This window comes from Peromyscus leucopus, chromosome 8b (genome assembly GCF_004664715.2).
Source record: "Peromyscus leucopus breed LL Stock chromosome 8b, UCI_PerLeu_2.1, whole genome shotgun sequence".
NCBI classification, from domain to species: domain Eukaryota; kingdom Metazoa; phylum Chordata; class Mammalia; order Rodentia; family Cricetidae; genus Peromyscus; species Peromyscus leucopus.
This window is the reverse complement of record NC_051086.1, coordinates 45,462,410-45,490,291: the sequence shown is the minus strand read 5'-3', so window position 1 is coordinate 45,490,291 and position 27,882 is coordinate 45,462,410. Positions and strand designations below refer to the sequence as shown.

Genomic DNA, 27,882 nt, shown 5'->3' with positions numbered 1-27,882 from the left:
CCTTGAGCGAGCATGCAAGCATCTTCTGCTGAGCTACAGCCCAGCCCCTCGAAAGTCAAGTGTAAAGTTCATTCAGACCATGCAGCCACTCGCCAGAACTCATCTTGCAAAGCTGAAACTCAACATCTGTTGATCAGTAGTCCCACAATGCCCTGCCCTGTTCCTGGGCAACCACTGTTGTGTTGTCTCTGTGTGTTCACTACTGTCGGGGCCTCACATATGTGGATCAGACAGGATTTGCCCTTCCATGACTAGCTTATTGCATTCAGATTAATGTTCCCTTTTCTCTATTGTGAACATGAGTGTGCAACATCTCTCTGAGACTCTGCCTTCAACTCTCCTGGCTGTGCATCCAGACATGGAATTGCTGGATCTTAGGATAATCCTGCATTTAATTTTTTTTTTAATAACTGCCACACCATTTTCTGCAGTGGCCACACCAGTTCACATTCCTACCAACAATGCACAAATGCTTCAGATTATCTCCTTCTTCCCAGTGCTTGTTATTTCTGGGGGCCTTATGGAGGGCAGGGCCTCTTGGATCTAAGAGCTAGATCAGGCCAAAGAAGACAGGTCCACTTCTATGGAGAAGAGAACTGAGTAACGGTGGGGTCTGGGGGCAGGGGAATGGGCACTGAGAAGCTGTGGGACAGTAGAGGTAGTTGGAGAGTTAGGGGAAATTTTCTAGAAATTTGGGGTCATCATGAATGGGATGCTTATTTCATGACTGAGAGAGTGTCATGACAATACCAACTGTGGTATTGGCCCCCTGGGAAACACAGCTGGGGTTTAGTGTCAAAGACAGGCCCTTAGGATCCTCAGTTAGAAAGCAGCTGGAGAGACAGCCTCAGGGGTCTGCATTCCTCCATACCCAAGGATGGCCAAATACCTGACATTTTGAAGTTTCTGTTGAGCCTAATTGTCCTCAGGTGTGGCTTCGCCATACCGGCGTTTTCATAGTCTGTGTCAGGAAAGAGCCCTTCTGCCTCCTCCGAGGGGAACGTGTGCTCGGTGGCTGAGCGCGATTCAGAGTGAGGGTGTAGGTCTCGGTGGGCAGGAGGCAAGAAGCAAGGGCGAGTGTGCAAGCCCGGTGCACAGTTCTGGGTGTGTGTGCGTGCAAACCTGAGCATACAATTCGAGGTTTGATCAGCATGTTATTTTCACATTTAAAGTAACAATAATATAATAATGGGAGCTGGGGAAGAGGCTCTGTTAAAGTGCTTGCCCTGTAGGCATTTCGGACTAGGAGTTATATCCCCAGAAACCCACTGTCTTAGTTTCCCGTTGCCATGACAAAGACAATTTATAAAATAGAGCATTTAATTTGGGATTCAAAGTTCCAGAGGGTTAGAGTCCGTGCCCATCATGGTAGAGAGCATGGCGGCAGGCTGGCTCGGCTCTGGAGCAGGAGCTGAGAGCTTATATCTTGATCTACAAGCACCAGGCAGAGAGAGCTAACTAGGTATGTATGGCCTGGACTTTTCAAACCTCAAAGCCACACACACACACACACACACACCTCCTCCAACAAGGCCACACCTCCTGCTCTTTCCCAAACAGTTCCACTAAGAGGGGACAAAGTATTCCAACACATGAGCCTGTGGGAACCATTATCCAAACCACCACAGCCACTACTTGTGGTGTAGGCATGGCAGCCTACCTGTAATTCCAGCCTCAGGTAACAGACAAATCCCAAGACTAGCCGTATCAGCAAGCTCTGGGCTTGATTGAGAGAGCCTGCCTCGGCGCACAGGTGGAAGAGCGGGGATGATTCCTGACATCAACCTTAGGCAGTGTGCATGCACCACCCACACCCATGCAAAAGAAAAACGTACTCGTAGGTCTGCTGACCCTACACACATGAAAAGTGGGGGGAAATAACTGTGGCCATAACAGCAACCGAGATCTGAAACCCCCAGTTATAGTAACAGAGGCCGCGAAAGGAGTGTGCTCGCCCAGACGAATGTTGACATTAAAGAGCTTTTAATCTCTCTCTCACAGACGGGAATGGATTCGTTCTCTCGAGCACAGGTTGTTACAAAGTGGGTCAGTGCCTTTCCTACACACGTTCATGCTGTCCGCAGTGTCACGGCACAGTATGGGACCTTTACCAAATGTGACCACCCTGCATTGAACTCCCCGGCCTCTCGAATCATGAGCTAAATAGAAATCTCTTTATGAGTTACACAGACTCCGCCATTCAGTTACAGCAATAGAAAATGCAGGGAGATGAGTGCCTGGGTCCTTGTCCCCGTGGTGTATGCTCTCTCTGTGAAAGTCTAGGGCCCAGTCCCGGGGTTGATAATGTTTTTTCTCCCATACACCAGCTGCGGCCATGGGTTTCCCTTGAACCCCCAGTACCACCACATAGCCTGTGCCCACATGGACCAGGCACTTCACTAGAGGGTTGGGCATAGTAGGAATAGGCAGCCGGGTGGTGGTGGCGCACACCTTTAATCCCAGCACTTGGGAGGCAGAGGCAGGTGGATCTCTGTGAGTTCAAGGCCAGCCTGGTCTACAGAGTGAGATCCAGGACAGGCTCCAAAACTACACAGAGAAACCCTGTCTTGAAAAATCAAACCAAAACAACAACAACAAAGAGGGAAGTAGGAATAGGCAAAGCTAGTCATGTTTCCAGAGGAGTTTTTCGGGATGCAGAGTCAAAGCCTTCCCTGGGGCTCCCTACTTCCTGCTCCCCTCTTAGTCCCTTTCTCCCAGAATAACGCGTTCTTCTATCACAGCAGTTCCTGGATGTTTGGGGTAAAGTGTTTAAAGTGATTGAAAGCTTCAACGAGAGTTCTTTCGGAGATCCTCTCTAATGCTAGTGAGATTATTAGAAATTAAAACAAAGGGACTTAAGGGGCTGGAGAGATGGCTCAGTGGATAAGAGCACTGGCTGCTCTTGCAGAGGACCTGGGTTCAGTTCCCAGCACCCACATGGAGACTTACAACTGAATGTAACTCCAGTGTCCTCTTCTGGCCTCAGCTAGTACCAGACACCCATGCAGGACACATTCATTCAGGCAAACACTCAGTCACAAAAAAATAAAAATAAGTAAATATTTGGGGAGTTGTTTTGTTTTTCGAAGTCAGGGTTTCTCTCTGTATCCCCGGCTGTCCTAGATCTCATTCAGTAGACCAGGCTGCCTTGAACTCAGAGATCTGCCCCCAGAGGGCTGCGATAAAAGGTGTGTGCCACCGTGCCTGGTTAAGTAATTCTTTTTTTTTTTTTTTTTGAGGAGGGACTCTAAAGGGCTTGATTGTTAATTTTAAATTAATAGCAATAAAGAAGAGGGCAATGTCACTGGAAAGATCTGTAATTACACTTAGACAACAAAAGAAGGAAGGCCAGAACAGGAAATACATAGAGACAGAAAGCAGGTAGATAATAGCCCTGTGCCTGAGAGGGGAGACTTGGGAATGGGGTCATGGTAATGAAAATGTTCTCAAATCTATCGTGGTTGCACAAAGATTTGAACATACTAAAAACTACTGCGTTTTACACTTTTTTTTTTTTTTTTTTTTTTTTTTGATGCTGAGGATTGAACCCGTATAATCTGCCACTAGCTCCACCTCAGCCCCAGATTCTGTCCTATAGATGAGTAAATTGTATGTGGATTACATCTTCACCAAGCTGGGTTTTTTATATTTTTTTAAAAAATGGATAACCGATTTACATATGAGGGAAATAGATTTTTAGAAGAATTTTCCCGAGGAAAATAAAGACGTAAGAAGAGGGGCTGTGTCCTGGTGTGCGCGTCTGGTGCCTTGCTTCCTATCAACAGCTGCTTTGCAGCTGCTGCGGCGCTCAGGCCTTCACTGCGGGTTGTTTGGACTGAGATCTATACGGCCAGCTCACTGAAACACAGGTCATGTCACGGCAGGGACCCTTGAAGAGCCTCGGGTTGCCCAGGGATCAGGTTCCTCCCAGCGTCCTTAGAGGTTCCGACTTCCGGTATAAATTTATACTTGCCCTTTGGAAGCCCATAGTCTTGGCCCTAGGCCCATTATGGCTTATCCCATTGCAAAATGTCCCCAAACCTGCTTCTCTGAGCTGGTGTCACGGGGGGCCCCACCTCCTGGAGATGCACCGGGTGCCTGTCACCTCTAGGCACAGCATTTCAAGTCGGAGCAGTGCGGGGCCAGCCCGGCTACGCCCTCCTCACTGAACTCCCAACAGCCATGACTCAGAGCCTGCTGTTGGATATAATACTCGCCCAGACTTTCTGGTGAGCAACCATCTGTACACACAGTTCCTAGAGATGTGCTCTCTAGAGCCACCGTGAGGAAGATGAGATTCCCCTGGGTGCCTTGCTGCTGCAAGGCACACCAGCCCCTCCAAGACTAGCACCTGAAAGGGCCATATCTGGATTTGGTTTTTCCAGTTCCCTCACACAGCACTGGTATCCTCATGCCTACAGTCAGGGGAGCTGGTTTCCCCAGGACTGTGGCCCAAGCTGCTGTCACCTGAGATACCCTGAGGGGCTAGTTACCTCCTCCCCCTCGTATCCGTTTAAGTCCCCAGTGAACTGGCTTAGAGGGAGGAGAGACGTAGAGAAGACACCCAGATACTAGCGTAGGTCCTGAGGTTGCACAAGTGTCCTTGGACACAGTTGTGGCCGGAAATCAAGCAAGCAATGAAATACAGCAACCTTTGGCCGGCCCCGGGCTGGCGTTTCCTACTGTAGCCCTGAGACCTTTGAGAGCCCCGCCCCAGCTGGAGTCCTTCAGGAAGGTGTTACCCTGTGACTCATTCACCCAGCCCCCCCACTATCTCCCACCATAGAGAAGGCCACTGTCAACCATGGGGTTCCTGCATTGAAGGGTAGAGGGGGCAACTGAGTGTAGGCCCTTGAGAGGTACAGTCGGCACCAAGGCAAGCCTGCCCAGTCTCTGGATGAGCCAGCGGTATTTCTTGGTCTTTCCAAGAATATGATGGCCTCACATGGCCTGGAACATGGGGGGCCTGCAGAGATGGGACCCAGTGTGGCTACACAGAGGGCAGGAAGGCCTACCAGGCTTCTCCCACATTCCCAGGTCTTTGGCAGTGGTTTGTTTATTCATTTGTTTGAGACCAAGAGGGGCTCTGCTTCCCTCCTGTCCCCCAGTACCACCTGCCAACCCCAGGACCTTGGGACACAGTTTGAGAACTTTCGTTGTTGACCTGCCCATTTTACAGTCAGGGAAAAAAAAAAAAAACACACCCCAAGGTGGGTTGATCTCTTGCCCACAGACTTACAGTAAGCTAAGGGGTCTACAAGGACCTGAGAATATTAGGTGTAAATCACCCCAAGGACAGATGTACACGGGTGAGGGACAGAGACCAGCCTTAAGTCAACAGCCAAAGGGTAGTAGGACAGATGAAAAGAAAACCCTTAACTGGGCATGTGGCCAATATTCCCAGTAGTTGGGAAGCTGAGGCCAGAGGATTCCAAAAGTTTGAGGCCAGCCTGGGCTATACAGAAAAGAACGAAAGAAAAAGAAAGGAAGACCCCATACCCACGACCTCCTTCCCTCATCCATGAGTCTCGCCTCTAGCCCTGGGTGTCGCTACCCTGCTTCCCCCCTTTTCTCTGCCTTCCTGTCCCCAAGAAGGGAGCCTTGACCTGTAAGCAGAGGTCGGGCTGGGAAGCTCAATGCTAGGCGACAATTGACCACACGGCCTTCTGATGCCCTTGGAACGGAGGCCTTCCCAGCTTCCGTATGTCCCAGTCAGGGTAGGAGTGTGTCTTCCTCATTCCCGGGTAATAGTTCTAAAGTTCTGTATAGCCCAACACACCCTCCTGACCGCAGGGCCAACATGGAATTGATATGCCAAGGTCCCGTCCTGCCCCGACTCCTGTATTTCCTGGAGTTAATGGCTTTCAGCACATTCTCAGATGGGTCTCTGGGAAAGGAGCTCCACAGTGTGGTAGGGACGGGTTCAGGAGGTTTGGGGGACCACAAGGGACAGTGGGCCCTACAGAAGCTTTGCCCATGCTGCTTAGTTTTGTTTCCCTCACCGATTTCTGATGACAGGGTCACTGTCTCCCTGTTATAGAGAGAGCATGGCCGTGAACCTCTTAGGTAGATTTCCTGAGGGGCTGCATCATGGCTGAGGGGTGCTCAAGGCCTAGCAACGTTTTAGTGCCTAATCCAACACTCCCAGGTGGACCATGCCTGTTCCATTATCTCTGAGCAGAGAGCCGTCAGCTCAGGAAGCTCAAGCTTGGGAGAGGGTTAGACTGGCCTGTCCCTGGCATTGGGTAAGAATCTTAGGAAGTCCAACCACCCAGAGCAGCAGAAACAGGGCTTCTGGATCCCAGCGCTCTTGGCCACACTCCAGCAACCCTTGAGCCCTGGCGGAAGTTCTGCAGATGGAGTGTGGTGCCTCCTGGGGGGTGCGAGGGGGGAGTGTCTTTTCTTCACCCATCCTAAAGTTCATGTCCAAGACACTTACTTGTAGTAGAAGGTTCGCAAGAGGACAACACTGTAAGTGAGTCGGGTGGCTCCTGACCTCTGGGCGTTCTCCTCTCTTTCAGGACCTGGGCATGGAGTCAACCTCCCTGGATGATGTACTATATCGCTACGCCAGCTTCCGGAACCTGGTGGACCCCATCACACATGACCTCATCATCAGTCTGGCACGCTACATCCACTGCCCCAAGCCGGTAGGCAGTTGTGGTCTGAAGCAGCCAAGTTTCCTAGGGTGTGAGGTGGACCCCCCTCTCTAGACAGCATAGACCTGACCATGGTTGCTCAAGGAAAAAGAAACCTCTGGGGTTGGCTTCCTCTGGGACCTTCTCTCTGGCTCCTGGAGCTGCCTAGTGCCAAGATGTAGAGAAGAGGGGGACTGTCTGTAGAGGGTGGGAGCTGCAGGGTCAGCAGAAAACAGGCAAAGGAGCTTTGAGTCCAATAAGAGACAGTAAGAAAAGCCAGTCTTGAGGGTTGGTGGACTGGGAGAGGAGCCACAGGGAGCCAAGTCGCTGAAGCTGGAACCCTGGGGAACAGGAAGGTACCAGAAACGGGCCTCTGAGGGAGCCCTGCAGTTGACATACCCCTGTCTTTTCTAGAATAGGCAGTGAATTGCCTAAAAGTTTGGGAAGTGACAGGTAATAGAGCCCTCAAAAATAAACGAATGTGCCAGGCGGTGGTGGTACACGCCTTAATTAATCCCAGCACTCAGGAGGCAGAGGCAGGTGGATCTCTGTGAGTTCGAGGCCAGCCTGGTCTACAGAGCAAGATCCAGAACAGGCACCAAAACTACGCAGAGAAACTGTGTTTCGAGAAAAACAAAAACAAACAGAAAAACAACCCATGAATAATAGGGAAAATACTATCTTCATGCCCATTTGAGAGCTGAGGAAGGCAGGTACTGCAGTAGATGTGCCTTTCCTGAGGACTGCAGAGGTGTTTACTCTGCAAACCTGGGCCTGGGCAAGACAAGAAAATCTAACTGCCTCACCAGGCCCAGAGTTAACACAGGACCAGGCTAGGCCAGGAGAGCCTAGAGCTCCTTCTCTTCAGCCTAGGTGGGGCCGGGGACCACATCAGTCTGGGTTACTCAGTACAGGCTGCTACACAAGTACCATGGCCTGAGGGCTTCTAGGTAGGAATTCATTTCTCACATCTGGCTGAAAGTGCAAGGTTGGGGTGTCTGATGGGAGCCTCGCTTGCCATCTCCGATGGCTGCCTTCTCCTGGGTCCTTACATGGTGGAAAGAAGGTTCTAGACCCCTCTTAGAACAGCCCTGCAAGGGCTCCACCCTCACCACCGAGTCAGCTCTGGAAGGCCCCACCTTCCAACACGTGAATGGGGGTGGAGCACACGTCTTCAGTGCTCTGCATGGTGTGACCTTTCCCACATCGCTTGATTTCCAGAACTTCCTTTCCCTCAACCCCAAAATGGGCATCGGAACCGTCTCCCTCCTGCTGAGAGCCAAGTGAGATAGCTCGTGAAGCATCTGCATGGGCCTTGTCCAAATGGCCACCTGTGCACAGAAGCCGGCCCGTGGCACCTTCTGCGTGCCACCAGGGTACTGAACCAGTAGGGCAGTGTAGGAAACAGCAGCAGATCAGACATGGTCCCCACAGGCCAGGTCTTGCTCTCTGACCAGGATTTCCAAAGCAGCAGAATGGGTCCAGCCCTGCTGGGGGTTCATTGACCAGCCTTGGCTCCTCTGGGACTCCCCCAGGTGTGAGTGGGACAGAGGTGGAAAGAACATCCCAGAAGGGACTAGGACTCCCTTCTCACGGGCCTTTGCATCTGACACTCCCCTAGATGCTCAAGTTGTGGCCTAGAGGTGTAGACAAGGTGTCAAGACCACCAGCTCTTATGGGAGTGTCTGTTCGCATCATGGTGGACCAGAAAGAACAGAGAAAGGCTAGAACCAGGGACTAGGCCGTCATCTTCAAAGACCCCTAGTGACCTTCCACCAACTAGGGGACCATCTCCGAAAAGTTCCACAACCAAAATAATCCCACCAGCTGGGGAACAAGTATTAAAACATGAGCCTGGGTGGTGTGGACATTTTAAATTCAAACCAAACACCTGCAGTGACTTAGCACCACCACCCCTAGACTCCTTTCTCTTTTGGGGGTTTTTTGTTGTTGTTGTTGTTGTTGTTGTTTTCGAGACAGGGTTTCTCTGTGTAGCTTTTGCGCCTTTCCTGGATCTTGCTCTGTAGACCAGGCTGGCCTCGAACTCACAGAGATCCGCCTGCCTCTGCCTCCTGAGTACTGGGATTAAAGGCATGCACCACCACCGCCCAGCTAGACTCCTCTCTTAAAGTCTGTCTCCCAGTGGCACTACACTGAGGATCAAGCCTTCAACGCATGGCCTTTTGTGGGCACGTAAGACCTAAATTATCCCACATTTGCTGGGTGGTTACTTTGCGGTCTACCCCATTAGAATAGAGACTTAAGCCTTTAGTACCAGCACCCGACAGTAGTGCAGAGGCAGATCTCTGTGAGTTCAAAGTCAGCCCAGTCTGTATAGTAAGTTCCAGGCCAGGCAGAGCCACAGAGTGAGACCCTGTCTGTAGATTAATTACTAAATGGTCTTATTAAATTAAAAAAAAAAAAAAAAAAAAAAAACACAGAGCCAGATATAGGGTGAAAACCTGAGAGATCAGGGAAATAGGGAAAGCCACGGCTAACCTCACCTCACCAGCTCCGCAGCTTCCAAATGCGAGTGACTTCCTGTCTACCCAGTCTATATGCCTTGCTGTTCTGCCATCTGATTTGCTCTCTCAGTCCAGCTACATCACTTCCTGCTTCTGCCCAGCCCTGTCACTTCCTGTCTGTCTGTACAGACCTCCAGACCTCCATGGTTAACTAGTTGGAATTTAAGGCATGTGCCACCACACCTGGCTCTGTTTCCAGTGTAGCCTTGAATTCACAGAGATCCAGATAGATCCCTGCCTGCCAAGTGATAGGATTAAAGGCATGTGCTACGTTGCCTGATTTCTTTGTCTACTTATATTGGCTGACTTTTTCCTCTGGTCTCCAGGCAAGCTTTATTTATTAAAGCACAAATAAAATATCACCACAACTGTCTTTTAAAAAAATAATACTCTAAGGATTATCTATCCATCTTGTTCACAGTTCTATCTTCTAACAGGCAGGAAACAGCACATTCCATTGTGAATGTGTGTGTGTGTGTGTGTGTGTGTGTGTGTGTGTGTGTGTGTGTGTGTGCAAGCATGTATGGAAGGGGTAAGAGGATGTGAGTATGTGTCCAAATGCATGTGTGCACCTGTGTACATGTGCTCATAGAGGTCAATGGACCAGTGCCTGCTGTTCCTCAGATGCCTGCTACCTTGGAAACAAGGTCTTTCACTGGCCTGGAATCTCACCCACTGGGGTAGACTGGCTGCCTCCACCTCCCATCTCACCTCTGCTGCAGTCACAGTCAGGTGCCCTGACAGTTGTCCCCTGACCATGGTGCGTGTGCCATGGCATCCCCATGCACCCACCCACTCGTCCTCATACATGCACTCATATGTAAAAAACAATTAAAAATAAGTAAGTAAAACAAAACACAAAAGCGAGCATGGGTTGTCAGACCATCTCTGCGGGGCTACAGGTGTCGGGCTTTGCTGGAGTTCATTAATGCACGCTGCAGGGCTGGCGGCAGGAGGCTGCCGTTTGTTGCCATGTGGGTGTCTCCCCAGGACTGCCTGAGTGTCCTGTATCACAGAGCGAGCCAAGACACCTGTCCTAGAATGCACACACCACCCCTCCGGCCCTTCTGTTCTCTTGATCCCCGGGACAGTTCTGATAAGTCCTGGCAGGAGCCTACGTGGGGCTGGCTGCCAGGAACAAAGGACAGGATGGTCTGGGAGGCTCCAACACGTGCTGAATGAGACGGCTTGGCCGTTTCATCCTCCTGATCCCGGGCTGCTCTCATTCAACTGAGCCCAGCTAGAGACCAGGGACAAGAGAACCTGGTGATGTACTGTGCAGAGCAGTCCCGCGAGCAGAGACGCAGAGACGCAGAGATGGGCAGGAAACAGATGGGGGTGGGGTGGGGGAGGGGTAAGCCAAGGAAAAACGGGCAGACTGTCCATCTCAACAGGGTCCAGTGTGTAGTGAGTGGAGCAGTCAGAATCTGATTAATGAATGGGTAAATTTATGAATGAGGGAAGCCTTTGAGTGGCAGACAAGGTTGTTGGAGTCCTAGGTGCTCTTCTAAAGGTGCCTGGGAAGGAAGGGGACAGATGGCATCTGACAGCCGGGAGACCAGCGAAGGCTGTAGGTTGGCTGTGGGCCCCTCCCTGAGCCTCTTTCCAACCGATCCCGGGGAAGTCCCTCAGACAGCCCCTCCCCCAGTGCTTCAGGGCAGTGTCCCTGGGCAGTTCTGGAGAGACTGCAGTGCCTGGAGTCCCGCCAATTGTGCCATGCCTCCACGCTTCCCCACGGGTGAGAGGAAGAGCCGCCAGGAGTATTCCACAGTCCATACTGAGCCTTCTGCATGGTTAATCGCCGCAGCTAACAGACACCCACGCGGCCCGGTGTCTTGTCACCCCAAGGCAGCTCAGCTTTGGGGAGGCTTTGGAACTACTGAGCAGGCATGCTGTATAAGTCCGTCCATCCCCCCTCTGCTCCATTACGTAGTTTCCTCTTCTCACGGGGCTCTTTCCCATCCTCCCACTGGTGGAGAATATGGCTACCCACAGGCCCTGTTCTCTTGTCCGGTCCGGTCCCTACAAGGTGTCTCATTTTCACACACACGCGCACGCGCGCGCACACACACACACACACACACACACACACACACACACACACACACACACTGTCCTCCTCTGGGCTGGCCCCACTCTTTGCCATTCTCTTCTGGAAGAAGGCCTTGAGGGAGCCTGGGGAGGAAATGAGTTGGGAAAAGGATAAAAGCACCTTGAATGAAAATGCCAAGGGCCAGGTCTCTAAAACTAAAAAAAAAAAAAAAAAAAAAAAAAAAAAGAGTCAAAGAGAGCAGAGTGGGTAGGTTGGTAGGAGCCAAGGGGCAGCGTCTGGACGTGTTGAACTGTATGCCTCAGTTCCCTCATTTGCAAAGTGGGAGTGGTAAGACCGTGTTCCCGAGTGAAATGATTTCTAGATGCTCAGTCATCGTTAAGGGTGGGAAGTGTGGCTGGTGCTAGTGTGGGCCTGCCATCCGAGGCCAGGGTGGATCCCAAGCAGTACAGAAACAAAACAACAAAAGACCCGTGGTGTATTTAGCCCAGGCAAGCGAAGGGGATCGTCCCTGTTCTTTTTACGGGGACTCGCAACTCTAATTGGCGTGCTCAGCTATTGTCCCGCTTTAGCCAATGAGAAGGCCGAGATTGACTCCGGCTCCCTCCCGTAGTAGCAGCCTCGCCCTGTGCTCGGCTGCCCTCTTGTGGCCGACACCATGCACTACCACCCCTCTTTATGCCTTTGTTCTCTGAAGATTCTGCAGCCTGAGCTAACCCAGCTTGGGCAACTGAGGGAGAGGGCGCGGCCTTGGGTCTTTGGGAACCCGGGGAGAACTGATGGGAGGAGGAGCCACAACGGAAACTAGTAACAGTTCGGTCCCAGAGCACCCCAAAATGATGCTGGGCGTGCCCACACACACCCCATCCCATCCATTGGCCCTTCTTGTCCTTAAGGTCCGAGAGCCGCGTGCTTCTCCACCGTAGCTGCCCAAGAGAATCTCTCTCCCCGGCCAGCAGGACTAGGATCCAGGAAGAAGGGGTTGGGAGGCGGGAAGCATCGGGAATAAGCGGAAGGAAGGAATGGGAGAGAAGACAGACAACAAAACATTGCGGTTTTCCCAGAGTGTGTGCGCCATGAAAGCAGAAGGGGGCTGGACCCAGCGAGTGGGAGGAGGGTCAGAGGAGAGCACCAAGGGAGGGAGTGTGAGTAAGATGTAATAATATGTGTGTGAGAATGTCATAATAAGACCTATTGTTTTGTATACTAACTAAAAATAAAGTGAACCCGCTGCCAGAGGACCTGCCCGCTCACCACCACTAGTGTCGATTTTTTAAGGTGCCCTGGGAATCCAAGGTGGGAAATGAACTCAAGATGTGCCTGCAGAGTCAGCTATGACCATTACCAGTCTGCACCACTACTCACCACCCCAGCCACGCCTGTGCTAGGAAGGCCCTCATCGGCCACAGAGTGGCCGCCAAAGGTGACTTTGGCCACCCTTTCCCAGGTGCTTCACTCACACCTCTTCCCTGTGCCTTCTCTGTCTCCTGGCCCAGTGTTCCCTCCACTCCCCCCTCAGCGTATTTGGTTCAGCCAGATCCGAGGAATCCCAGGTGGGGGTCCCACGGGCTCCTCCTAGTCAGCATGTCCCCATAGGAGCTGGTCATTCCCCACCCTGCCTTTACACCCGCTCTTCCTCCGGAGCCCTTGTTGATGTGATAAGTACTATGACAGAATCAACATAAAAGAGAACAGGTTTATTCTGGCTCACGGTTCAAGGGACGGTCCATCATGTGGGGGAAGTCAAGGTGGCAAAGAGCTTGAAGTAACCGGTCACATTGCATACGCAATCAAAACGCCGAGACACATGCATGCTTCTGCTCGGTTTATTAATGCCTCTCCCCACTCCCCTGTACCCAATCAAGACAATGTCCCCACAGGCGTGATGAGCAGCCCATCGCCCAGGTAATGCTACATTCGTCACACTGACAACTAATACTATCACCAGCCCTGTGCTTTCTGCCCAGATCTCTAGCCCCAATTCCCAACCCCTTCATCTGCCCTCCGCCCACACCTTCTCTGACCTGTGTATGACCTCTGTCACTTTCAGTCCCTTCTGTGAGCATGGCCTCAGTCACCCTCTCAACTTCCCTGTCCTCCCCCCCCCCATCTCCCAGAAAGAAAATCCCAGGGTATAGACCTCACCCACCGTTCCTCTCTCCTGCCTCCCTGGCAGCCCCCAATGATGCGTCTGCTTCTCTGTGTCACCTTCACCCACCTTGTGTGACCAGGCTAAGCAAGAATCTTAAGTCTAGGGATCCGACGTCTACTCTCGGGTTCGGTGAGATGGCCTGGACAAGTGATGTCCGGTTTGTCAGTCACACTGAAGCAGCAGGAAGCAGTGAGGCTGTGAGGAACAAGGGGGTCCCTTCCAGAGCAGTCCCCTCAGCGGCAGGCCACCCCGATGGGCTCCCTGCTTAGATGCTTCACTTCTCCAGGCCTTCCTTCTCCGGTCCCACTTGCTGGGACTTTCTTCTCTTACCATTCTGTCAGCCACAGCTCGCTGAGTCTCAGTCTCCTCCTCTGTATAGTGAGGGATGAGAGTCTGTAATGCTCTGGAGTGTGGGCGTTCTGGAGAGTTCTAGCGTGGTGTCTGCCGTAATCCAGGTGAGAGACAGGAAGGTTTGCACAATGATAGCATGGGGATGGCCGGATTTGCCCAGCCAGATTCTTATTTGCTGCCCCCATGCCTGCAGAACTGCCCTCACCAACTTTAGCTCCTCATTCAGGGATATCTCTTTAAAAACTCAGCTTAAGGACTGAGCATGGGGACACATGCTTTTAATTCTCATACTTGGGAGGCAGGGGTAGTCAGATCTCTGTGAATTTAAGGCCAGCCTTGTCTACGTAGTGATTTCCAGACTAGCCAGGGCTACACAGTAAGACCCTGGCTCAGAAACAACAACAAAACATACACACATACACAAAACCAGCTTACCTCTGAGCCCAGGCGGAAAGGACCTTTGTTCTTTAGCTCAGGATATCATGCTGGTCTTTCCATGGAGGATGAGCCCCAGGACCCTGTAGATACCAAATGCGCATGTCCCTTCCTAAGGCAGTATAGTCCAGGTGTCCACCCTCCTGCGCAGTGAGCATCCCCAGGTAAAAGCTAGAGGAGCAATGATTGTGCTACAGTGTTTAGGGAGTGGTGACAGGAAAATACGTCTGTCCATGTTCAGGACAGACATGTTCTTTTCTGGGTAAGGTCTCTCCTGGCTGTCCTGGAACTCACTATGTAGACCAGGCTGGCCTCAAGTTCACAGAGATCCTCTTGCCTCTGCTGGGATTAAAGGCGTGTGCCACCACGCCAACTTTTCTGGGTACTCTTGATCTGTGGTTGAATTCCTGAATGTGTCCACAGCTACAGACCATGCTCATTGAGCCAGCTTCCTGTGCTCTGGGTTCTGCACAAAGCACCTGAATAGTAGTGACCCAGTTAATCCTCCAAACCCCAAACCGCACGAAGCCAGTGTTGTGTCGTGCTATACACCCCACCACCACCACCACCACCACCACCCCCGAACTGAAGGCACAGAGAAGTTGCCTTAATTCACTCAAGGCCACAGACAAAACCAGGACATGGAACTGCACAGTTTGGTCCAAGTCCGTGTTCTAAATGATTGAGTAGGCTGCTTCTCCATGAGCAGAGTGGCAATGGTGATCACACCTGAAAAGCTGATGCTACTCGATACACGGAACCTCACCGCCTCCTGTGGGTGGTTTGTTTGCACTGGAGCCCCAGTACTGCTGGCTCTTGGCCCTCGGCTCTGGGTCTCCTGGCAGAAGCACACTCTTGCCCCCATTCCTGGGTTGGGAGACACACTTCTCCACCCAGCTCAGACCTGGCACAGGGGCCGTGTTGAATTGATTCTCCTTGAGATGGAGTTGGTGTGTCTCTCTTAAATCTTTGCACTGCAGTTAACCCAGTGTATAGTCCAGTGACTTAAATGACAGAAATTAATGTCCTCGCTGTTGTAGAGGTCAGGAGGCCAAGATGTGTGGCCTCTTCTAGCCTTTTGTAAAGGATTTTTTTCCCCCTGCATGCTTACATGGATCTTTCCTCCGGACATGTCTGTTCCCTAATCACTTCTAAACACACCAGATATATTGATTAAAGCCCACTCATAATGGCCTCATTTTTACTTTAATTACCTTTAAATGCCCTGTCTTTGATGCAGTCACATTCTGGGGAATTGAGGCTTAGGAGATCAATATAGAACCAGACAGCAGGGATTAAACCCACCTTTAATCCCAGCACTCGGGAGGCAGAGGCAGGCAGATCTCTCAGTTTGAGGCCAGCCTGGTCTACAGGATGAGTTCCAGAACACACTGGTCTACCCAGGGAAACCTTGTCTCAAAAAAGAAAGGAAGGAAGGAAGGAAGGAAGGAAGGAAGGAAGGAAGGAAGGAAGGAAGGAAGGAAAGAAGGAAAGAAGGAAGGAAGGAAAAGAAAAGATAAATGGGAACAATATATAATTGTTGAAGGGATACAGTTCAGCCCATGGTTCTCAGGGTCACAAACTCAAATGTTGATGAGAGAGGGCTGGAGAGAGGGCTCATCAATTAAGAGCATTGGCTGCTCTTGAAGAGTACTCTGGTTTGATTCCCAGCACCCACACAGTAGCTAACAATCATCTCTAACTCCAGTTCCAGAGACTGTGATGCCCCTTTCCGGCCTCTGCGGGTGCTGCATGCATATGGTGCAGTCATACATACAAACAAAACATCCATACACATGAAATAATATTTTTAAATGCTAATGAAGCAGGCAGACAGTGTAGGTGGGCAGATTGCACTGGGAAAGACTTGTGCCTGCCGCTCCTGCCGAAGGCGCTCACTGGGGCCAGCAAAGCAGGCCTCTCTTACCCTAAGCTCCCAGAGAGCCAGGTAGTTTCGTAGTCTAGAGTGGGCAGATCAGGGCACCTCCAAGTCCTCCAGGGCCTCCTCACAGACCTGTGCCTGTGATTGCCTCTGCAGGAAGGTGATGCCCTGGGTGCCATGGAGAAACTATGCCGGCAGCTGACCTACCACCTCAGCCCTCATTCACAGTGGAGGAGGCATCGAGGGCTAGTGAAGAGGAAGCCACAGGCCTGGTGAGTGGCGGTCCCTGTAGTACGCCCTGCCCCAACCCTGCTGACTGGTACCCTTCCTGGGGCACTGTGCTGAGGGGAAGGCCCGAGCCAGAGGGGATGTCAGTAAATTCTGCCTGAAGGAGGTAAGGTCATGCTGGATTTAAGGACCAGAAAAGTAACTTGGTTATTCCAGGTACTTGAGAGATGCTGAAAAGGAGGTCTCTGGGGTAGGATCTGGGGTGCACAGCCCGCAGATGGATAGGTGGGGATGGGACACAAGGCATTTCTAGTTCCTGGTGTTCCTAGTGTTTTAGGATGGAAGCCAGGCATGGTAGTGTACCTCACCTTTGCAACCCTGAACTTTGGAGGCTGAGGCAAGAAGGATTGCTTCAAATTGTGGCCATCATAACCCACTTCCAGAAAGTTCTCTGGGATGTCCTTCCAGGGGATCTAGAGTCTAGCCTTGTCGCAGCCATGCAGCCCTGAAGACCCTCCAGAGTTTTGTAGTCCAAAAGACCAAGAGCTAGAGGGCTTGAGACAGAATGCACAGAGCAGATCTTGTGGTAGGAAGCAGGTGAGCCCAGGCTGAGAGGCAGGCTTCCTGGAGGAGGAAGCACTCCTGCCTTTTACAGGTGACGCAGGTAAATGGCTAGGCCTGCTCCAAACTGGCAAGGCCCTGGTTCTGTGCGCCCAGATTCGTGCACGCAGCGGGGCTCTCGGCAGAGTTTGGAGACTGGAAAGGACAAGACGACAAAAAAAAAAAAACAAAACAAAACACAACAACAACACCCTGACAAGAGCAACTTGAAAGGGGGAGGGTTTATTTGATTTACAGTTGCAGGTTGCAGTCCATCGTTGTGGGGGAGTCAGGATGGCAGGAGATTGAAGCCGCTAGTCACATCCAGTCAAAAGCAGAGAGAAAATGAATGCATGCGTAACTCTCAGCTCTCTCTCTCCACTCCACCAGTCGCAGCCCCAAACCCAGGGAACAGTGCTGCCCAGCTTTAGACTGAGTCAGTTAACACAGGCACCCAGTTCCCCCGACATTCCCACAGGTCAGCCTGATCTAGACAGTGATGGAGGCTCTCTTCCCAGGTGTTTCCAGACTGTGTCAGGTTGACAATTCAAACTAAACATCATGGGGCTGGAGAGATGGCTCAGCCAGTTAGAGCACTTGGCTGCTCTTGCAGATGATTGGGGTTCAGATTACGAGCACCCACAAAGGCTCACAACCATCTGTAACTCCAGGGGTTCCAATGCCTTTCTGGCCTCCTCAGGCGACAGACAGGCACATAGAACACAAACATATGTGTAGGCAAATGCCCATACACATTAAATAATATTAAAAATAATTATGAGCCAGGCGGTGATGGCGCACGCCTTTAATCCCAGAACTCGGGAGACAGAGCCAGGCAGATCTCTGTGAGCTCAAAGCTAGTTTAGTCTACAGAGCAAGTTCCAGGGCCGGACCCAAAGCTACACAGAGAAACCCTGTCTCGAAGAAAAGAAAAGAAAATTACGTGTGTGTGTGTGTGTGTGTGTGTGTGTGTGTGTGTGTGTGTGTGTAGTATAATGATATATGCAACTCCCCCTAGAGCTGGAGTTACAAGTGGTTATGAGCCGCCTGACAGGGTACCTGGAACCAAACTCAGATTCTCTCCAAGAGCAGTATATGTTCTTAACTGCTAAGCCACCTCTCCAATTCTTCCTGCCTTCTTTTTTGATTGGTTTGGGGGTTGGGGAGGGGGGGGCGTTAAGACAGGATCTCACTATGTAGCTCTACTGTCCTTGAACTCATTATGTAGACCAGGCTGACCTTGATCTGAGACTTCCATTTGCCTCCCAAGTGCTGAAATTCAAGGTATGCACCACTATGCCTGGCTTTGTTCCTTTGAGACAAGGTCTTTGCTATGTAGCCTTGGCTGGCCTGGAACTCACTGTGCAAACCAGACAGGTCTCCAGTTCCTAAGAGCTCCGCCTGCCTCTGCCTCCCCAGTAGTGGGATTAAAGGCATGTATCAGCATGCCCAGCTTTCTGAGATTAATTTTAGAGTCTCACTGTGTAACCCAGGCTAGCTTAAAACTCACAATGCCCCCTGCCTCTGCTTCTTTCCAAGTGCCAGAATAATAGGTTTATGCCAACCATGGCCAGCTAGGTCTTCTGTCTGCCAGTGCCCACACACAAGAGGCTCAGTCCGTTCTCCATTTGGGAACTGTATGAATGAAACCTACTCATTCCTCTCAGGTGGCTTCTCCTCACACTTGAATGAAATTGAAGCAGGCACTGTGGTCCGCCTGGGCCTCCTCTCTGTCTTCCCTCTTCTAGGCTACCTCACACACACAGGAGCACTTGCGAACTTGACAGCTTCAGGGACTTTCCACTTGACACTGCTTCGGTTGGAACTCTTACCAGCTCTTCTAATGGCCCAAGCATGCTCTTTCTTTACGTCAGGTTATAAATTTCTCCTCGGAACTAACAAGCCTGCCCTGCTTGCTTAGTTCCAGGTTCCAGGTACCCGGTCAGGCAGCTCACAGCCACAACCCCCCAAAGCTACTTGTCACCGTTATTTGTTCCCTGTCTCCCCATGACAGAAGGAAAACAAGGCTCCTGTCCACTAGGTTCGCCATTGTGACACCAGCCTAGGACACTGCCTGGCACATGGTAGGACCGTAACAAATATTAGAGTGAGTGGGGTAGAAGATTTTGGCCGTTTGACTGGCCAAGATCTTCAAGTTGGCAAGCAGTGGGGATAGATTCAAACCCATACCTACCTGACTCCAGGGTATAGACGGTCAGCCATCTTCAGGATGCTGGGTTGGCTTCATTGCTGACATTGATATAGAACCCCACACTAAAGTCACAACCGACAAATTCCAGGCAGGATTCTAAGCAGTTAAATCTCATGCTTTGGAGCGTTTTACCTTCAAATCCAAGGAACAAAATCTCCCAGCTCCAAGAGGCCCCGGGTAGCTGCTTTGGTGAGGCTGTGACCCCTGAGCTGCCGGCATAGACATCTTGCAGCAAGTTCAGCCATCCCCAGGGTAGGAGGGTCAGGTATGTGAAAACTCAGAGAAAACTGGGCACCTCACCAGTGGGAGTGGGGGTTGGGGGCACACTTCAAGCCAAGTGGTCTGGGCCCCAGAACCAGGCAAGGGGCAGCGGATGGCAAGGGAGATGAAAGCATCAAGCCCCCCACCAGCCTGCTGCCCTCACTCCGCTGTGAAAGCTCAGCCCCAGTGACTGACAGTGACAGCATTCACTCATCCGCCTATAGGAGGCGCTGTTGTAACACGTGGTTTTTAGCGTTCCCCACAGCCCTGCGGTAATAATGGTAGCTGTTTTCTTTTAGCAAGCCCCTGAAGCACCGACCTTTATGAACTAGCTAGAGACTAGCACAGGGTAGGAAACAGGAGTTAGGAGGAAGCTGCAGGCATCCTACAGAAACCTAAGCTTGGAGAGCAACTGGGGGTGGCAGCCTCCAACCTCACGCGATGCCCACCCCGGGGAGCTTTGAAGCTGCGGACTCCCTAGTCTACCCACCCTGGCAAGGGGTAGAAGAAATGAGGTCCCAGATCAGAGTTAAGCAGAGGCTGCTTCTGTGGTGACAGCCCCCGCTGCCCCCGCTAAAAGCCTGCCGGCTTGCTTAGCCTGCTCATTCCTTCTTTCCTTCAGTCTCAAGGCCCTCCTAGCTGGGAATCCTCCGGACAACATGGTGGATCTGTCAGGCATCCCACTGACCTCCCGTGACCTGGAGCGGGTGACCAGCTATCTTCAGCGCTGTGGAGAGCAAGTGGACAGTGTGGAGCTGGGCTTCACGGGCCTCACGGACGACATGGTCCTGCAGCTCCTGCCGGCGCTCAGCACCCTGCCTCGCCTCACCACACTAGCCCTCAATGGCAACCGACTGACCAGAGCTCTGCTGAGGGACCTCACCGACACCCTCAAGGACCCCAGCAAGTTCCCCAATGTCACATGGATTGACCTGGGCAACAATGTGGACATCTTCTCCTTACCCCAGCCCTTCCTGCTCAGCCTGCGCAAGCGCTCTCCAAAGCAGGGGCACCTACCAACCATCCTGGAGCTGGGGGAGGGGCCAGGTACTGGGGAAGAGGCCAGGGAAGGTACGAGTCAGCAGGACCCTGGAGGAAGCCCTGTGACACTTACAGGAGACCAGGAGAGCAGGGAGACTGTGACTCAGACATGACCAGGAAGTAGGGAGAACCTGTCAGGATGGCTAAGGTGGCTTAGGGGCTCCTCCCATCAGGAGGATGTCTGAACACCCCACCTACCACCCAGACACCAGGCTATCAGAGCACTAACTTTTGTCCCCAGCTCCCATCCCTGCCGCTGAGAAGTCATCCCTTGCTCTAGAGGCTCTGGGATGTCTCCACTCAGCCTGCTCTCCCAGACTTGTGGAGCTGGACCAAACCACCAAGCGGTTGAGCCTCCTCACAGTTAAGGAAAAGGGGCATCTACTAAGCCCTGGGAGGGCTTCCCGATTCCCAGGGGCCTCCTGGAAGTGGTTTGGGTCCTGAGCACTAAGAATAGGAAATCCAGTTCAAGCTGCAGACCTCCCTTCCTTGACTGGAGGATTTTACTGTGAAAGGCAGCACATGCCTAGTGCCCTCACCCCTCAACCAGCACATTTTTTTTTCCTACCAGCTGGGTTTCAGACCCTATTCCCAGAATCTAGTCCTTGGAATGGCTCTTCAAGCACTTATCCTACGGCTTCAGGACTAGTTACTTCAGCCCTAGTTAGAAGGAAAATTGGGGCTTCTACACCTCTTTTCCCATAATGCCCCTAACCCCCACAATGAGCAGCTCCTACACTCCGAGCCCAAGGAAACTGGGAACTGTTCTGAACTAGGTGAATCAAGATCCAAGGGAAGCAAAGCCTTACAGGCCCGGCAAGCAAACTGGCTCATAGGATCTGGGCAAGATAGGGGCCTTACATGGTACTGCATCAATACAGCCAAGAGACAGGACAAGTGTGGATGCCTTAAATGCTTTGGAATCTTTGCCCAAGTCTTAGGTTGTGAAAACAGCTTAGACTGACCAGAAGTTTACAGTGCTAAAGCTGGGCTGCTCAACACCTGACAATTTACTCTTCAAATACATGTTTTTGAGGACCAGTACCAAAGACCCTGCTTTATTTTGGTGCTTGTTAATGGTAACACACACACACACACACACACAGACTTGTGAATTCATTCAATACAGTGGTACAACTTTGTGCACAAACATTTTATTGACATGTGTGGAAGCTCCCGTGGGGTAGGGTGATCACCAAATGTGCCTGACCAGACAGAACAGGGTCAGCAGACACATGCTGGACTGTTTTCATAACAATGCTTAAAAGAGGCTGCTTTCCAAATCCCGGCTGGTGGCGGTACTGCTGCTGGAGACTCCTCTGGAGACAGCCTGCAGAGGAACTAGGTTTCAGAATCACACTTGTTCCAACTAATGGCATTCAGAACATTGAAAGATATCTTCAGAAAACCATAGGCTCACCACTACCAATCTGCCGGTAATTCCAGCTATTTTAGGTGATCTCATCATCTGATATCCTTTCAGAGTAATGACAGCTAGCTTGAGGCAATCACTGTACAGATCAAACTTACCTCTTCCTTCACTGCGGCTGCCAACACAGGCTGCATTCCAGCACTCAGTTCTCAAAACTTGAGGAAGTGGACGCTCCTAAGATGGACTGCAGAAACAGGATGAGTTACTTCTAACGGCAGCCACACCGCACTGGAACCTAGTTTTAAACACAGCCTAACAAAGGGTACCTTACAAAGGGTACATCTTTCAAGTTATTAAAATGCAATCTTAGGGGCTGGAGAGATGGCTCAGTGGTTAAGAGAACTGGCTGTTCTTCCAAAGGACCTGAGTTCAATTCCCAGCACCCACATGGCAGCTCACAGCTGTCTGTAACTCCAAGATCTGACACCCTCACACAGATATACATACAAGCAAAACACCAGTACACATAAAAATAATTTAAAAAATAAATAAATAAAATGCAATCTTAATCACCAGTGAAGAGGCTTCTGCAAAACTAGCCCAGCTGGGCTCAATCCATGGGACCCAAATGGCAGGATGAGCTGTCCAAACTGCCACTTAAGAGGAAATTTAAGACGAGTTAAAGGACTGGGAAAATGACTTAGGATTTAAGAGCACTGGTGGTTGCTTTTCCATGGGCCCAGGCTTGATTCCCAGCACTCAAGTAGTGGCTGACAACCACTTCTAAGTCTTGTGCCCTTTCCTAGCCTCCACGGACACCAGACACATAAAAAAGATGGCTCTGTAGTTACCTATGGACAGCACGCTGCTAAATGTAGTCTCCACCCCCAACTACAACCAGTACTGAGTACAAGCATTCCAAGTCAGGCTGGACTGACGCACGTACATTCATAACTATCGTAACCAAACCAAACGGACAAGCCTGGCCCAACTACAACCAAGACAAAAGCTTACCTCATGGGAGGCCACGGCTGCTGGCAGTCAGCCTCCGCTCTCCATGTCCGACCTAGATGGAACACAGCAGTTGTTATAGTCCAGACCGAGTTAATCCTAAACACCAGTCACTGGTGAGGGCTTGACTGCATCAGCCAGGAACACACTTATCGTCAGTTATCGCCTCTGACGGCACTTCCTATTAGTGATCTCATCACCGCAGTCAAGCCTCCTGTCCCACTCCAACCCATGCTTTCAGCCAGACTGGAGGCCCATTTTCAATTATGGCTGTGCCCATGGGGGTGGGTGCACGTGGATGGTGTGGCCGAGACCAGAACACACTCGATTCCCTGGCTCTAGAGGTTCAGGTGGTTATGAACCACGCTGCCTGAAATACTGTATTATTGTAATAGGCCTCTTAGCAGCTGAGCCATCCAGCGCCAGGAGGAATTTAGCTAAGCACTTCTGCAAAAAGCATGAGCTGAATGCAGGGCTGGAGCTGGGGCGGGAACACCGCGGGTAGCGAAAACTACCATGTCAGCCACACATCGATGGCTCCAGAAACTTACCTCATGGTGGCACACTGCTCCTCCTCCACGATCGGTCACTTCTCCCCCTGAAAAGTTAAAAGAACAAGCGAGTCCAGAGACCATTCGAACACTCGCGCGGCCCATCGCCGAGGCTCGAGCGACTGCGATCAGCTAAGAAGGGAGGTCGTCAGTTATCGCCTCGGACGGCACTTCCTATTTCTAGTCTCATCAGAGCAGTCGCCGGCCAGCCCGCCCACGCGCGGAGCCCCGGGGTGCAGACCCCGACCTACCCGGCTCCCTCAGGTCTGCGCAGCGCCCACGGTGGGGCCAGGAGGCCAGGCCGGCTCGGCATCGCACCGGCCGCCCTCCGCTGGGCCCAGGCGCCAGGACCGGCTACGGGAAGCAAACACAAAAAACCACATAGTGTCCGCGGAGAGAGACCGCGTTGCCCGTGCGCCCGGCTCTTAAGGGCTCGGAACAGACCACTTCCCACCCGGGGGTGGGGCGGGAGTGGCAAAGGCTCACGGGAACTCGCGGCGCTCCCCCGCTCCGTGGAGCGAGTGGTCTCCACCGCCCCGGGAATTCTGGGTAGCGGAGAGCGGGGAGCGAGTTGCAGCGCGCCTGCGCGAAGGCTTCGCGTGGTCTTTATGTTAGGTAATGTGTCCTCCGACGCGTCGAGTTCGGCGGGTTCCCAGCCCTCTGTAAACTCGTTGTGGAGTTTGAAAACATGGAGTTAAGTCTGACAGCGCAGGCCTGAAATCACAACTGCTTAGGAGTCTGAACCTTAGGAATTCGAGCCCAGCCTGGGCAGTTTTAGTGAGCCCTGTCTCAAAATAAAAAGAAAGAAAAGGGCCAAAATAATCTCGTGGAGGAGAGCTTGCATGAGCATGCGTGCGTTTAATACTCAGGACCTGGGGATGGAGGGTTCTTAGGACGACTGTGGCTTATAATAAATTTCGGTTTTACTCAATTATTGAAAAAAAAAATAGCCAAATGAATGGAAACACATGAACTATGAACCAAAGGCTGAGGGGCCCCCAGCTGGATCAGGCCCTCTGAATAGGTGAGACAGTTGATTGGCTTGATCAGTTTGGGAGGCAACTAGGCTGTTTGAAACCTGGAGCTTATGCAGGGACACTTGGCTCAGTCTGAGAGGAAGGGACTGGACCTCCCTGGACTGAGTCTACCAGGTTGATCACAGTCCTCAGGGGAGGAATTGCCCTGGAGGAGGTGGGAATGGGGGGTAGGCTGGGGGTAAGGGGAGGGGGTGGGAGTGGGGAGAACAGGGGAACCTGTGGCTGATATGTAGAACTGAATGGTATTTTAAAAGAAAAGAAAAGAAAAGAAGAAGGAAGAAGAGAAGAGAGAGAGAGGAGAGAGAGAGAGAGAGAAAGAAAGAAAGAAAAAGAAAGAAAGAAAGAAAGAAAGAAAGAAAGAAAGAAAGAAAGAAAGAAACCAAAAATAGCCCAAGATAATTTGGCTGTGGTTTGAAAGACGATGTCAAACAAGTCATTTGGCCTGGAATCTTTAATACAGGTGCAGCTCCCCTCTTGCTCTCTTCTGGGAGTTTCAAGTCACGGAAACATCTAGCAAAGGCCAAGTCAAATACGAGGCACTTGGGGCTTCATGAATAATTAAGAGAAAGTACTAAAGACTTTTCATCAAACTCCCCTAAAAGCAAAAGGTGTACAGGGTCAGGGAATCTGGGAATCATGGGCAAAACCATGCAAGGCTGAGGATGCTGCTCTCAGGCCTTCAGGGTGCAGAGGTGACTTGCTTGTCTTATGTCTCAAGAAGCCTTTCTTTCTGGCTTTCCTGCAAAGAGTGGGGAGGAGAGGTGAGCAACTGAAGCCCAGGTGGGTGAGAAAGCAATAATCCAGAGCTTAAGGGAGACTCAGTCATCCTAGAGGTGGGAAAGTGGCTTCGTTTGTACCCAGCCCTCAGCCTGCCACATGGAAGAGGGCAGTGCAGGAACCGAGGTGTGGCCAGCCAGTGAGGGTTTCTGAGCAGACTATCCCCTGAGCCAGGTGGGCACTTAGAGACACATGCAAAGATTACCAGATGCAAGGTCCCCATAACTTCATTCGAATAATACTTCTAAAACACTTAGTTATGCAAAAAATATTTGTATTTCCACCAAACTTCAGTAGCCTGGGAGCTAGCGGGTGTGGCTGGAAAGATTCCCTATGCTGCCCGGCTAGCCTGCTGCTGCATCTGGACCGTCAGTGGGACTGGAGGACCTGGAGGGGCAGATGGTCTTCCTCTGGGGCACCGTTCTTCCCAGGTTTCAAGGTGGGGTTCTTTTCATAACCTATAAACAGAATAAAGAACACTGTGGCTTTGCCCTTGGTGTATCCCCTGGCAGTGTGTGCCAGGGAAGTAAGAAAAAGCCAAAGCTGGGTTGGTGGTGGCACACACACACTTGCTCCCAGCACTCAGGAGGCAGAGGCAAGTGGATCTCTGTAAGTTTGAGGCCAGCCTGGTCTATAGAATGAGTTCCAGGACAGCCAGGGCTACACAGAGAAATCCTGTCTCGAAAATGCGCCCCCCCCCCAAAAAAAAAAATAAAGAAAAAAGAAAAGGCCACAACCATGAAAGCCCACCATGTCCTGAGTCTAACAGTCAATCCTTCAGCCCCATCTCCCTGCTTTCCTCCTACTGGAATCCCCTGGACCCCCTCCATGGACCATTCAGAGGTCTCACCACAGGAACTCAAAAGTCCCCAGAGCTGACAGGCTCTATCAGAAAACAGAATATCTGAGGCACACTGAAGAGCAAGGGAGAATCGGGTCAGGAACTCAGGGAGCTTAGAGGAGAGCGGTAACCCTTCTTTAGTGTGGGGTGGACATGGACACCCCAGAAGAGGAGAGCACAGAGGCAGAGAAGGAAGTGTCAAGAAAGCAAAGAGTACCACAGCGTGAGTGGCTACCATGCTGACAGAACTCTGAGGAGTGAGTCAGACAGCAGCTCTGGGCCTTGAGCTCCCCGTCGGGACCTGTGCCGTGTGGGCCCTGTGAAGTCCTTGTTTACGTTAGCCAGAATAGAGTGGTTACAGAGGTTCAACTGTAAGGGGATGCCCGAGAGGCTGAGGCATCAGCGTCGGAGAGGAGGGATGGGCAGAGATCCTCCATCTGGGTGTGAAGAGTGCAGCCACGTGCATGCTGCCTGCTCGGGCAGTCCCCAGAGCTGTTTTGCAGTCAAGCTGGGGTGGCCAGCTTTGGCAGGGGGGGGGGCATGGAACACCTGGACCAGATGGGGGCAAAATGACTCATTACCCTGGCATTGTGTGAAGGGGTAGAGAAAGTAGAAAGGAAGCCTTGATGTGGGGAGAGGAGGTAAAGACATCAGGCGGCTTTAGGGCAGCAAGATGCCTGCCTGCCGGGAGCCTCCTTGTTACAGGTCACACTCAACTTGGGAGGGCATTAGGAAGAGGGCTGGAAAGAGAAGGGGAAACTGAGGAGATGCCCTGAAAGCTGTGGAGAACATCCCTAGGTTGAAAGGGAGAAGCTGGTTTTAGTGGAGGCAGAGGGGTGGAAACAGGAAAGGTTCTTACTATGCTAGAAAAGGCCAAATGCCACAGAGACTTACAGGAAGTGACTGTGTGTGTGTGTGTGTGTGTGTGTGTGTGTGTGTGTGTGTGCGCGCGTGCGCGTGCGTGCTGAGACAGGGTTTCTCTGTGTAACAGTTCTGGCTGTCTGCAAACTGGATTTGTAGAACAGGCTGGCCTTGAGCTCACAGAGTCACTTCTGCCTCTCCAGCGCTGGGATTAAAGGCGTGCGCTTTTAGGCACGAGGCAGGAAGTGACTTCTGCTGTGGGTTTAAGGAGGTGGGGCTTATGTAGTGGCAGAAATCTCAGGTCAAGTAGGCTGGCCTGTCAAGCAAAGCAGGGGCCCAGGGGAATGCCACCCTGCAGTAGGCCAGGATAGGATGGGGGTTGTGGGGGGGGGGGGTAGAGGGAACATACTCCCTGACTTAGTCCCTTGCTGGGAACCAAATCCAGCCCAGGTCTGGACAAAGGGTACAACTGACAACCAGGGCAGGGACAGCAGAGAGGCCAGAGTGAGGCAGAAGGGCAGGGCATCCTAAGAGCTGAGAATCTTTCCCCAGACAGGACAGAAGGGCAGGCTTGCCATAGAGAAGGACTAAGGCACCAATCTCTACAGGAGGAGTAGATGGCTCACACAGGGTTCTGAGTCCCATCCGGGACCCTCAAAGGCTGTTACCAGCAAAGCCACAGCGCATACTCACAAGAACCAGGGCAAGCAGGGCGGTGGTGGTGCACGCCTTTAATCCCAGCACTTGGGAGGCAGAGGCAAGTGGATCTCTGTGAGTTCGAGGCTAGCCTGGTCTACAGAGCGAGATCCAGGAAAGGTGCAAAGCTACACAGAGAAACCATGTTCGAAAAACAAAAAAGAAAAAAAAAAAGGAAGAAAAGGAAGAAGGAAGGAAGGAAGGAGAAGGAAGGAAGAAAAAAGAAAAGAAAGAAAGAAAGAAAGAAGAAAGAAAGAAAGAGAAAGAAAGAAAGAAAGAGAGAGAAAGAAAAGAAAGAACCAGGGCAAGGGTGCTAGCCCAAGGCTACTCACCAGGGATGCCCGCCCCCGACGGATCCTCA

At 51.6% G+C, this 27,882-nt stretch overlaps 2 protein-coding genes, 1 long non-coding RNA gene and 3 other non-coding genes across 9 annotated transcripts in view; 1 reads left to right on the top strand and 5 right to left on the bottom strand.

The window, feature by feature from the left end:
- The window catches only part of Lrrc75a (leucine rich repeat containing 75A), a 44,446-nt gene extending 22,921 nt beyond the window's left edge, over positions 1-21,525 (top strand). The window contains exons 2-4 of the mRNA XM_028863435.2: positions 6,522-6,650; positions 16,190-16,305; positions 19,957-21,525. Of these exons, the coding sequence (XP_028719268.1) occupies positions 6,522-6,650; positions 16,190-16,305; positions 19,957-20,488 (777 nt within the window). The 3' untranslated portion in view covers positions 20,489-21,525. The remainder of the gene's footprint in view (positions 1-6,521; positions 6,651-16,189; positions 16,306-19,956) is intronic.
- Positions 21,508-23,281, bottom strand: LOC114688984. 3 transcript variants are annotated; one of them, XR_005090307.1, is made up of 4 exons: positions 22,762-23,281; positions 22,321-22,403; positions 21,906-21,991; positions 21,508-21,705 (listed from the first exon to the last, which is right to left on the bottom strand). It is a non-coding gene; the product is annotated as an uncharacterized LOC114688984 (long non-coding RNA). The 3 variants fall into 3 exon arrangements; XR_003733833.2 differs by lacking the exon at positions 22,321-22,403 and having other exon boundaries at positions 21,510-21,705; positions 22,762-23,273; XR_005090306.1 differs by lacking the exon at positions 22,762-23,281 and having other exon boundaries at positions 21,510-21,705; positions 22,321-22,755.
- On the bottom strand, positions 21,774-21,845 carry LOC114688988. The gene has a single exon (XR_003733836.1). It is a non-coding gene; the product is annotated as a small nucleolar RNA SNORD65 (small nucleolar RNA).
- Positions 22,890-22,962, bottom strand: LOC114688986. The gene has a single exon (XR_003733834.1). It is a non-coding gene; the product is annotated as a small nucleolar RNA SNORD49 (small nucleolar RNA).
- A 154-nt stretch (positions 23,282-23,435) lies between the features above and the next one.
- On the bottom strand, positions 23,436-23,506 carry LOC114688987. The gene has a single exon (XR_003733835.1). It is a non-coding gene; the product is annotated as a small nucleolar RNA SNORD49 (small nucleolar RNA).
- Positions 23,507-25,376: 1,870 nt separating this feature from the next.
- The window catches only part of Trpv2 (transient receptor potential cation channel subfamily V member 2), a 25,603-nt gene continuing 23,097 nt past the window's right edge, over positions 25,377-27,882 (bottom strand). For both annotated transcript variants that reach the window (XM_037200741.1, XM_037200740.1), the window contains one exon: positions 25,377-25,581. In XM_037200741.1, the coding sequence (XP_037056636.1) occupies positions 25,493-25,581 (89 nt within the window). In that variant the 3' untranslated portion in view covers positions 25,377-25,492. The remainder of the gene's footprint in view (positions 25,582-27,882) is intronic.